This window comes from Choloepus didactylus, chromosome 1, assembly GCF_015220235.1.
Source record: "Choloepus didactylus isolate mChoDid1 chromosome 1, mChoDid1.pri, whole genome shotgun sequence".
Classification (NCBI taxonomy): Eukaryota; Metazoa; Chordata; class Mammalia; order Pilosa; family Megalonychidae; genus Choloepus; species Choloepus didactylus.
In genome coordinates, this window is record NC_051307.1 from 70,295,401 (window position 1) to 70,307,968 (window position 12,568).

Consider the following 12,568-nt stretch of genomic DNA (forward strand, 5'->3'; position numbering starts at 1 on the left):
TGATCTCAGTTCAACGTCCTATTTTAATTGTAATGATATTTTTAGGAAAACCTCAAATCAAAATGACAAAGAAAACTGATCCCAGTGGACTGTCTAAAACAATAATTTGCCACGTGGAAGGGTTTCCGAAGCCAGCTATACAGTGGACAATTACCGGCAGTGGAAGCGTCATAAACCAAGCAAGTATTTGTCTCCTTGTTATTTCCTGCACTTGGTCCAAGACAAGGTTTTATTTTGGTTCCTAAACTGTAGACTGGTTTTTATCAACATGAAATTTGGAGTATATTTTCAGAGGAAGCTTTTGCTAACTTCTTAATTTTCCCAAAGGAAGAACATGGCTCAAAGAGATATTTTAAATCCCAGAGCCATAGAGAATGGAAGAACCATTATGTTTTGCTCAGTATCTGTTGTTTTTTGTTTTTTTTTTTTTTCCTAATGTAAATTGGGTGTTGTTCCATGGTCAATAATTCCTGAAACTTGGGTAATTAACACATTAAGGTGTACACTTTTCTGCATCATAAGCTTACACATCTGAGAATAAGTAGTCTCCATTACTTTACTTATGTACGCACGTTAAGGGATACCTCTTCTTAAAACTGGGCCCTGGGGGGTGGTGAAGAACACAGTCGCTGCTTGTGAACATATGGTCTTATTTGCCTGTACCATGGCTGGGGTGAGAATAAGGCAAGCCAAATATTTGGTGTCTAGGATGTGTCCTTCCACATAAAAGGGGATATATAGACCAAATTGTAATATTTAGACCCTTGGCAGAACACTGTAGTAGTAATAAGTGGGCTAAGAACTTATGAACTGTACCAGTGATTTTCCCTTAAGACTAGGTCTTTGACCAAAAAGGGTGAGAATCTGGCCTGTCACTAGGGATTCCCAGCTGTAATCTCACTAAATTGCCAGTCTGTTGGGTTGCCGACATACTTGTTAATTCCATTTTCTCCACAACAGTCTTTATGTTTTCTCCTCTCAGTGGAGCCAGGTAGACTCTTCAGAAGCACCCCCAAGTGCCATTTGATTGTTTGAATTCTCTTCCCATCTTTGGACCCAGTTGAAATTTGAGAAGGCATGCATAAAACAAAGAGCTGCAGTAGTTTAATTTTAAATTAAAAATCTCAATTCCACAACTTCAGCTATTTCTATCATTGTAAAATATAACATACATACAGAAAAGTGTTAACTTTTGATGTTACAGTTTTGTGGAACTGTGACCCACGACATTCTTTAAAACTTGCTCTCTAACTACTTGTTAAATTGTACTTTGAAATTTATCACTGTTGTGTGTATATGTTAGAGCTCACAATAAAAAATGCATTGAAAAAATTAAAATCTCAAATCTTCCCCTGACCAGGGAAGGTATGCCACTGGTCCTGCTTATCCAATACATTTGCAGAACAAGGTGAATTTTGGTTCTTTCTCCTACGGTGATGCATACATACCTGCAAGGCTCCAGATATGGAAAGCCCCCTAAGGAATGAACACAAGTAAAGCAAATGGCCCCTGACTTTATTAGATGTGACAGGAACAGACATGAGACAGCATGTGAGCAAGAGCATGTGGTCCCTTCAACTCTGAGGAAATGCAATTTTCTTGACCCTCAATAAGGATCTGAATCATCTAAATTGCTGACAATTACACATCTATTTTTAACATCAAAGATGGCTTTCTTTTCTACTCTATTATGATTGCTCTGTAGTTCAATTAAGTGATAAATGCAGCAAAAGAGAACCTTTAGGCAGTGATAATGCAGGGCGTAGAAAAAAGAAAAATAAGCACACAATAAATAATTGATGAATGAGGGGATACAAAGATTTAGAAGGACATCCTAGAAATGAGCAAATAGATTTAGTGGTGATGAAAGTAACAAAAACAAGACTCAGTGAGAAAGTCATCTGAAAATCCTCCTGGGAAGTAGAAAAATAGCAGGTGAATTTACTATGAGGATAAAAATAATAATGCCATTCTTCATTGTCAAGGAGAAGGATTCATTCTGGTCTACCACTGATATGTTATTTTTCTTGTTCTAGGTTTTTGCTGATCCATCCATGGTCTTTTATTTGTTCTCTCCTCAATCACGTGGTTAATCTATTATTTTACGCCTACTATATATCCCAACCCCCCCGCCCCTGTAGGAACTTTGGAAGATATCCCAAAGCATGACACTAGTTCTAGTCCTCAAGGCACTTACAATGAAGTTAAGGAGAAAGAAAATAGAAAACAATACAGGACATGATGGGAATAATATTACCAAGAAAAGAGTGCAAGTACATATTTCCTTAAGTGATGTTGGATGTTAGGAATTAAGTCATAGGGAGGATATCAAAGTGAAATGCCCCTTATGTGTGGAGTCATTCAATGCAATAGTTGTCCTCATTAACACACTGCAAAAATCAAGTGAATCTAGCAGTCACTGAAAAAAGAAACTGTCCTCTGCAATTAGCTCAGGAATATTCAGAAAAATGGTTTGATTTTCCCATTAACAAATCACACATACATATACACTTGAATATAATGGTTTAAGATAATGGAATTAACTGCTGTAGTGAAGAACAATGACTAAATTCACAAATAAGAATTAAATCCATCAAGTTTATTTTGGAAAAATTAGTGATCAATCATCATGAAATCTAGTTTCAAGATTTGAGACAAGTAACCACCATGCTGAAAAAGTGACTAAACCTGAGCATCTATTGAAAACAAAGAGTTTAATTAAGAATACATTACTAGAGGTCACAGTAGAAGCATAAATAGAACTCCCATAAGGTATTTACTAATCATTTCCCCCCCCTGCTGTAGATCTAAGCCTGAAGTTGGAGTTAATCTAAGACCGTACATAAGCCCTTGCTCACCTGACAGCACCAAAGAGCATGCCACTGATCCTGTTGCATTAAGTATGACTCTGAACCATGCTTTTAATACATGTCCATTTCTAAATCTGTCCTCTTTCTTCTTTTTGCAGACTGAGGAATCTCCTTATATCAATGGCAGGTATTATAGTAAAATTATCATTTCCCCTGAAGAGAATGTTACATTAACTTGTGCAGCAGAAAACCAGCTGGAGAGAACAGTAAACTCCTTGAATGTCTCTGCTAGTGAGTATTTCATTTCTGGCATTAAAAAAATAAGAAAATTTGAAGTTATTCTTCATTAGTTTAAAATCTTCAATTCCATCTTCCTGTTCTACATTATGGTAAGTTTTATTTATTTTGCATTTGGTATCATCATCATTAGCTCCTTTTTTTTTTCCTCCTTGGTGTGCATTCTTGTACTATTCTTGTCTTCAGAGTTAAATCATGTTTTATGGCTCAGAGACCTTACCCTGTACAGAAATATTTCTCAAGAGCAACAGAGGATATACACTGGGTTTTTCTTATTTTATACTATGTTTTGTGTTCAGAGTAGACATAATTCAAAGATTATGTTAAAATGTTTTTGTAATAGTTTTAAATTTGGTAAATTTCTAATTCCCTTTAATCTATTATTTTGCATTCCAATTCTATGTGGTAATTATCCTACCCTTAGTTTTATAGGAGTGCCACATGCTTGCAGTCATTCAGCAATTTAGTAGCAAAGATGATAGAATGCATGAAATCTAGTTTCAAAAATTGTTCTTTTTGTCATCATTTTAATCATAGGCAAAAATCAGATAAAGGAAATTATCTCGAAGAAAGTAAAAAAAATCTGTCAATAATGAATTTACAGTAATACATGTGTCACTAACAGTTCCAATAACCGATGATCATCTTCATTTCCATTGTTGTGCCTATTGCTGTCAACCCTAACTCAGGACAGGTCTAGAATGTGGCTCTGTTCTGGGCAGGATGCTGACTGACCCTACAAACTCTGTTCTCCAGTCAGCTGGAATCTTGTGAGATTTATTGACTTTATCTGGCCAGGAATTAGATGGTGCTAGATGAAAATAATTGGTGAAAGATAATGGCCTTCCTAAACAGATTATGAATGGAATATAAAGGCCTGAGGAAAGAATCAAACAAATGTAACTCTAAAATAAGAGCATTGACTTCTCAGAATTCAATCCAGTGAGTATTGATTTGTCCTATCTAGGAAGAGAATCTTTCCTTCATTCTGAACACAAGTCTTTCTGTTTTAATTCCAATCCACTGAGTAGTGTATTTCGGTTTTCTAGACCTAACAGTGGCTTGATCAACATTTAATACAGTCATTTGCAATTCGTGAGCACCTCAGGAGATTCTAATTTAGTATATATGAGGAAAGTTCTGGAAATCTGCATTTTAAAAAGTATCACAGAAAGTTCTGATGCAGGCCCATGCACTTTGAGGAAAATTTTATGTAGTTTAATATTAGATGATAATCTGTGGCTGCAGTTATTCTTAAAAAGGGTCATTTGAAGGGCTTTTGCAAACATCACGTATCTTTCATCTTAAACTCTGAGACATCCCCAATTTTAACCTCTACCCCAACCACTTTGAGAATTTTTCTAGTGGCAAGTTCTCTTGTTCTCTAGTTAAGAAACACTGTATTGTATATTTTATATGTGGCAATTGGTTTCCTTTTAAAAAAAGGAGTACTATGAAAAGGTGGTAGATAGTGGGAAAATTAATATGGATTTCAGAGTAATACTATAGCTTGTCATTTGAGAAATTTTCTATGGTAGATTAATGCCTTTGCAGTTTTAACTACTCTCCTTTCCTTAAAACAAGATTAATTTCTTTGTAGGAAAATTCACGCTCTATTAGGTGTAAATTTTTTTACCTTATTCTTAGCTGAAGAATAGATATTTTATCTTTGAGTATTATTACATCATACTATAATGGTAAAGGTGACTTTCATTTATCAACAAATTTTGTTTTTAATTTCATATTAACATTTTTCATTTCAGTAAGTATTCCAGAACACGATGAGGGAGACGAGATAAGTGGTAGGTACTAAGTTGCCGACTCTTCTTCCTTGACTGTCAGCTCAGGATTTATGAAGTCTCATTGTAGAAGTAATTTTCTTAGCTGTCCACAATTTTGCCTTGAATTAAAATAGCAAATGAGGCAAGGTAGTGAGAATGCTAAATCTTACCCTTTGAAATCACAAGTAAAGTTTGCATGTTAAGCGTAATAATGAGCCTTAGTCATTTCTCATAAGAAATTGTAACTAGATTGACTTATTTTCAAAAGTCCTTGGCATTGTCTGTAATTGCATGCATTTTTCTTTTTTGTTGTAGATGAAAACAGAGAAAAGGTGAATGACCAGGCTAAGCTAATTGTGGGAATCGTTGTTGGTCTCCTCCTTGCTGCCCTTGTTGCTGGTGTCGTTTACTGGCTGTACATGAAGAAATCAAAGTAGGTCATGGAAAAAAAATCTCCATTGTTCATTGACTTTCACTGGGAGAAAATAAAATGTATTTAATGTGCTCACTCCAGCTGTGCATATAACTTCTACAAGAAGAAAGACAGCTTCTCCAAATCAAGCTGACCCTGTTTTGCTTTAGGCTCACAGTGACCACTTTCCCAACCAACATCAGGGGCATGAATTGGGGTGTGATTTAACATGTCCGCTTATTTTTCTCAGTCAAGAGTCTGAATTCAATTATTTGATTTTTGCAAAGCCTGGGTGGAATTTTTTCAAACCATACACTGCCTAAAGATCAACCACTCTAAACCATATGGCTGAGGTTGTTAAAGATTTTGAGTGCCAGTGTCTTTGCAGTGATAGGTTTTGCCAGCAGGGAAGCTACTGGTGTGGTAGGGTTAGCTTGCTTTCACCCATTTCTTATTCTAGTTAGGTGACTTTGCTCCCTATAAAGATCTAATTCTGAGAAAAATTCATCATAATTTTATCTCAAATTTTTTAACAACTGATTAGACAATGTACCAAGATACTTTAAAAAAAACTTTTAATGGTGTTTTAGATTAAAAATTATTAGTCATAATAATACCAAGAGCATGAACTTTTCATCTAACAGTAGTTTCTAATGCAAATAAAATTAACTAGTGAATGTTCTTAACACACACATATGCATAGGGCCCCTCATTGCCCCACTCCCATTCCCATATCTAGGTGCAATTAGGCAGGGGTGGGGTTCTAGCATAAGTATTTTTTGAAAAGTTTCGTTTGTTATTCTGTGGCATACCCTGGTTTCAGAGGCTTAAAGCTCCCTATCTTACAAATGCGTAAACAAATTTTTGCCAAGAGATGTGGATAGTTAGTGGCAACTTGAAACTTAATCTTATATTTTCTTGACTTCCTATATAACCCCTTTGACAACACAGGTAAGTTAACGTAAAAGAAAACCAAAGGAAAAAGCAGACTCAAATCAGGAACCATGACCTCACCCTATAAAAATGTCCATGTCAATGAAGCAATATTGTACAAAATAGATATTTTGAGCCGAATCAAAAGAAGGTGGTAGTAGCTCAGAAAGTTTAATGTCACACAGCAAAAGAAGTATGTGTTTAGCCCCATTCTAAATATTTTCATTTATTTAATCCTCACAACACATCTATGAGGTGGATACTATTATTATTCATATTTTACTTTTTGAAAAAAAAGAGAAAAGGCAGAGAGAGTAAATGACTTGCTTAAAGATATACAGCTAGTAAGAGGCAGAATTGTTATTTGATTTAAGGCAGTGATGTTTTAGAATGTTTGCATGTGATCACTAGGTCTTACTTTCTCTCATCATGCCTTACTTTCTTTGCTTTTGCCATGTAAGGCAGATAGATTTCTTCTGTTGTGTGTTTTTGTTGATGTGCATGGCCGTTCTCACACTGGGGCACACCACTCCTGATCATGGCACTTCACATCTCCTTCTGGAGCAGTCCCCCAGACTGTCACTTGGTAGCAATTGTGTTATTTTCCTCAATGATCGTTTTACCTACAAATACTTCACATGTGAAGTGATCTTCATGAAAAATTTGGAAGGCTACCTGTACCACATAAGTGAAAAGAAATGGAAAGAGCTGCCCAGAAGCAATGTCTATCCTATAGAAATTCTCCTAGGTGTATAGGCCTCCTGATGACTGAAATCTGATCCTCCTTTTATCATTCACAGTAAGGCACACACAAATTGAACAGCTTGGGCCCTAGGGTGTTTCCATTTTGTTTACCTAAGACTTCTGATTTACCCCAGAGTAAATTCATTCCTTAAAAGAATGAAAATAAAATTTCCCTGCATCCTGAAATTTAGAGGAAAAATAAACTGCAGTCCTCTACACCATGATCAAATGCAAGTTTTGGAGCACCCCCAGCCTTCAATCATCCTATTCTATTTGCGGACATCTCACCAGACATAGTTTGTCTTTCTATGAATAGGAGAAATCAATGTGTTATTTTTTTTTTCTTCAATTACTTCATTGGTTATTACCATATGGTGACCCAAAATTAAAATCAGGGATAAATAAATGTTGTATGCTTGGCTTCATAATGTCTTTAGGTTAAGACTTCATGCATTTCCTTTTGAGTACCTCACTAAATTAAGTGCAACATTTACCATCTGACTTGAACATCTATCTAAACAACTGTTATTTAATTGAAAGTGCACCCACCTTGATAGAGTTAATATTATTGGTAATCAAAGTAATAAACTGCAATTCTCATGAGAAGCATCAAAGTGTTTTTATTAAGAATTTGTGGAACACTTCAGATTTGCTAAGTGCTTTGCATTCCTGATTATTCCTTATTAGTGTCTTAAGAGATAAGCCAGCATTTTAGCAAAGTGAGTTAGTGTTGTTAACCTCTTAGGTCACTCATCCAGAATATATGCAGATTCATAATAAGGGCTTTCAAGTTAAGAATTGCTAAGGCCATTTTTGGATCTACTGTACTCTCTTCCCTTTTTCTTTTCCAGATAATTCCTTCAACTTTGCAAATTAATATGAGGGTTTCATTTCTATCATTAGCTAACTCGTCGCTGTCTGACATGGATAGGAGAGTTTATAACAAAGGTATGACCAAGCTTTTCACCCAGATACCTAGAGAAACATATTCTTGTGTTTACCACTCTGCAAAATAATCCCATCAACAACTTACTGAGTCACCTATTCCTGAAAACAACTTTTACAACAATTAAATTATGAGCCAAACATTTTATTCAACAGCCTCATGGATGCTAACTAAGCAGTGAAGTTTTAGCAACATTTAGGGGAAGTTTTTTGACTTGGCAATTTAAAAAGCCATTGTGAGAGATGGGAGAGAAACAATATTTTATTTCTAAGAAGAATTTAAAAATACATTTTTAAATATTACTAGTGGCTACTCAGCTAACGTGCACTCCCCATTCCACTGATATGAGCTACTTTTTTTTTTTTTTAATCTCTTTCATGTATGGAGAACCACAGAAAGGAATACTTTGCATTTGTGTTCCTTTCCCATTGTGGTATGGTATATTATGGCAGAATAAGGGCTGGTGACCCATCTGCTGCATTTCTCTATATAACTTCTCACTGGAAGTTCTTTAAAACTAGAGATTATTAATAATGAGAATAGATGACTTTGATAATATCCCATGCGTGTAGGTTATTGACTGACAGTGCCAGGAAACAGCATTAATTGACTAAGTCCACTCCATGCCTGGTTATTTAAGAGGTAGAAGAATATTAATGAGCTAGAGACAATTCAGTGATTTTTTAAAATTATTTTTTTTCCATTTATCTCTACTCTGTCCTCCAAACATCTTTTTTAGTTCTGTAGGAAGTTAAATGATACTACTTGAGCCCCAAATCCACCACATAACTTATAGCACATGAACTAATGAAAAAATTAAAAGAGCCATAGATAAAGGAAAAATGTAAAGGGAGGATGATGTAGCCACAAATTTATTCAGAAGCTTATTAAAACTGTAATTTCCAGGTTGGTTGCATTTATGAGACCCCCTAAACACCATGTATCTTATCACTCAAATGAGAGCAAACATTAACCAGATATTTGTAATATCAGAATATTCATTGTGTGAATCTTGGGTACTTAACAAGATATTTATCTTTTGTAACTGTGGAACTCATATCTCTTTTAATGAAAATTATTGTATAATATATGGTTAATCTGAAAATCTAAAAATCACAAATATCCTATTTTCATACTGCCTTACTTATATAATATTATAATGTTATATTACTCTCTCTCAAGAAAAAAAGAACAAGAGAAAGTCCTAAATTGGCCAGAGAACTAAAGAGAACTTCCCTGTAACACTGAAACCTCAAGAAACAATGTTGTATTAAACCTGTCAAGTATTTTCCCATTAGTATCTCTTGATATGTGGAACAGGATCTTACAAGAAAGTTGATTTTAACTGAATACTATTTTCTAATCAACACTCATTCTAAAATAAAATGTATGTCACATGAGGAAGGGAGCACTCCCACTGAATAAATTGAAAAGATGATGAGATCGTGCTGGAGGACAATTTATAGCACATTTTCAATGACCTTCCCCATTTATTCCTACATGAGCACCTACTATTCTCTAAGATAGGTGCTTTTTACACTATTATTGAAATCCTTAAAACAATTTAATGAAGTGAATGCAATCAACCCCACTTCATGGTATCTAAAGCTATGTGAGATTAACCTGCCCAAGTTATCACAAGTAACATCTTACTCCAAATCCCATACAATTTCAAATATACTTTGTTGCCTCACCAAGACTTCTTCGGAATTAAGATTTAAGCTTTGACCTTGATTGCCTGCCAGCATTTGATAAGTACTCTGGAGGTAGGAGTATACCCTAAAGTACACAGATGATGTGGCATCTCTGCTTGTAGTAGAAGCTTAGCTAAGCCAAGTTGTGGCTTCTTTCTGTTTCCCTACCCATACTGGCAGGCAGCCAGAGGAACGAAGGAAGGAAAATGCTCCATTATCCTATCAAGCCATAAATAACAGAGTGGATAGAGAGGAAACAGCATAATGTGTAAATACTGGAGTCCCGTCTAGTCAATCACAGGCTCATTGGCCACTCAAAGGGCAGTACAAGCCTTGTCACGGTCCCCTCCTGCTGCTTGTAACCTGAAACTTTTCCAGAGGATAGGGCTTGCACAAAGTTGTAATGTTTTCAGTATTTTGTTTTGTTTTGTTTTGTTTTAAATCTCTGTCTATATACATGCATTTCATTTTAATTTTTTAAAATTTCAAGCATTTGTTTTAATTGTCTTTTCCCAAGCTGGAGAGATGTCTTATTCCCTGAGCACATGCCATGAGTGCCAACATTAACTGCCTTAAGGAAACACTTTCAAATATGATGCTGAGTGCAGAAAGGTGGCCTCCTGTTTTTATGCATATTCCATATTGATACATTTTTTTTTTTCTATCTCCAATCTTTTACCTAATGGTGGTCTCCACATTCACTATTGGCCTTGATGGAAAGGCAGTTTTTTTTAATTTTTACTGAGGATATAAGGATTTCCTATTTTAGTGAAAAATTTCTTTGGAGACTCTTAGAAATTCTATGGATATAAAATTGAAAGATGTAGTAATAAGACCAGCTATTTATTTTCTCCATTCCCTTCTATAAACCCAGAAATTACTGACAATTGTCCTGAGAAGCAACAGTTAGAATCCACCTCTTCTCCACTGTCTCTTAATTAAGCTTGTTTCAAGAGGAGACGTACTCTGGTGAGAGCTGTGACTAGGGAAAAGGGAAAAATTTTCTCTTGGATCTGACCCTGATTACCTGCACAGGTATCAATGGCTAGTTTACTGGAGATGGCAAGTCTATCTTGCCAGGGTCCCAGTTCGGAGGAAAGGAAGTGTCCCAGACATGCTATACACTAGAAATCACAGAAAATGCCCCCTCTAATCAGAAGTGTTAATGATTCCCCATGCTCCCTCTAAAAGCTTTCAGATTTGTTATATTATGCCTGCTTTTGAAAAACCTAAAATCTTATGAACTCTTTCAATGCATGAATTATTTAAAATGAGTTTTGTTTGTATTTTTCAAATATAAAATTCTGTTATGCTATTTTATTGTCCTTTCAAATTATACCAACCTCCTAAGATTGTGATATATTGGTTACGTCTGTCACCCCCCAGCTCCCCTACCTCCTCCACCCATCACCCCAAGTATTGTTTGCCCTGTTTCGGGGCAAATTAGCTTCCTGTCTCCTATGAAGGAAGTCAAGAAATCAGTATATAATATTGGTGAAAATATCACAAAAAAAGTTAAAGAATCTTCTGAAAGGTTGTTTGAAAGGAACTTTAACTGGCACTGCACTTATGGAAATACCCAAAGTGAGGAGTTGAGACCCAGTTACACGGCAGCTATGTGGCCGTGGGCAGCAGTTCCACGACCCACCTCAGATTTGGTGAGTCTGTCTCAGTGCTGGCTCCTTTCACACAGTTTGTCACATTTATGATCACACCAGCCCTGTTAGTAGATTCTGTTGTTCCCCATCTATATAGATGAGTGAACATGCTTAAGAAGAGTGAATTGCCCAAGGACATGCAGCTCAGATTTACCACATGAGGAGGGAAACCAGGACCACTGACCCCAAGGCCAAGACTCTTTCTCTGTCTCACAGATTAGGCTAGAGCTGCTTCTTACATTAACTTAACTGTAATCCTATAATTTAAATTTCCCCTCATCTGTGTACTTACTAAAGCTCAATGATGAAGAAAGTTTAAGACAAATAACCATTATAATTTATATTTTAACCAAAGCACTCATTCTTTATATGTGACCAACATTGTCCCTCAGTCCAATTAACTGAAAAGCATTTTGCTGAATGGAATCATTTCAATAACATTTTTGTTCTCTTCCAATAGTTGATGGAGTCTCACCCTCTATAATTCTGTCAAATCTCTGAAATTAAAAAAAAAAAACCATTTATTCCATAGAAGTGTATTCATTTCACCATGGTAGTCTCAAAGCCATGCTAAAAGTAATCAGAATGATTTCTTAAAGTCTTTATCTCACTAGACAGAGAAAACTCTCAGTAATGAAAGTGGAGAAACTTATAGTAAATCTTATCTACATATACTCAGGCAATGAATACCACTTCCCACCAATAATAAGTGTTTATATTTAATACTAAAGTATTGGTTAACAGTTGTTCTAGTTTGCTAATGCTGCAGAATGCAAAACACCAGAGATGGATTGGCCTTTATAAAAAGGGGGTTTATTTGGCTACACAGTTACAGTCTTAAGGCCATAAAGTGTCCAAGGTAACACATCAGTAATCGGGTACCTTCACTGGAGTATGGCCAATGGTGTCCGGAAAACCTCTGTTAGCTGGGAAGGCACGTGACTGGCGTCTGCTCCAAAGTTCTGGTTTCAAAATGGCTTTCTCCCAGGACGTTCCTCTCTAGCAAGCTTGCGCTTCTTCAAAACGTCACTCACAGCTGCACTAAGTTACTTCTCTTTGAGTCAGCTCATTTATATGGCTCCACTGATCAAGTCCCACCCTGAATGGGTGGGGCCACGCCTCCATGGGAATATCTCATCAGAGTCATCACCCACAGCTGGGTGGGGCGCATTCCAAGCAAATCTAATCAGCACCAAAACGTCTGCCCCACAAGACTACATCAAAGATAATGGCATTTGGGGGACACAATACATTCAAACTGGCGCAACAGTTTAGCATAATATAAGCAATTTA

General features: G+C 36.1%; 1 protein-coding gene across 2 annotated transcripts in view; it reads left to right on the plus strand.

Annotated features, from left to right (window-relative positions):
* Positions 1-12,568, plus strand: part of ALCAM (activated leukocyte cell adhesion molecule) — a 217,341-nt gene that overhangs the window by 179,441 nt on the left and 25,332 nt on the right. The window contains exons 11-14 of one of the 2 annotated variants that reach the window (XM_037835047.1): positions 46-179; positions 2,969-3,101; positions 4,871-4,909; positions 5,204-5,321. In XM_037835047.1, coding sequence (XP_037690975.1) covers positions 46-179; positions 2,969-3,101; positions 4,871-4,909; positions 5,204-5,321 — 424 coding nt within the window. The remainder of the gene's footprint in view (positions 1-45; positions 180-2,968; positions 3,102-4,870; positions 4,910-5,203; positions 5,322-12,568) is intronic. The other variant, XM_037835049.1, reaches the window with a different exon arrangement.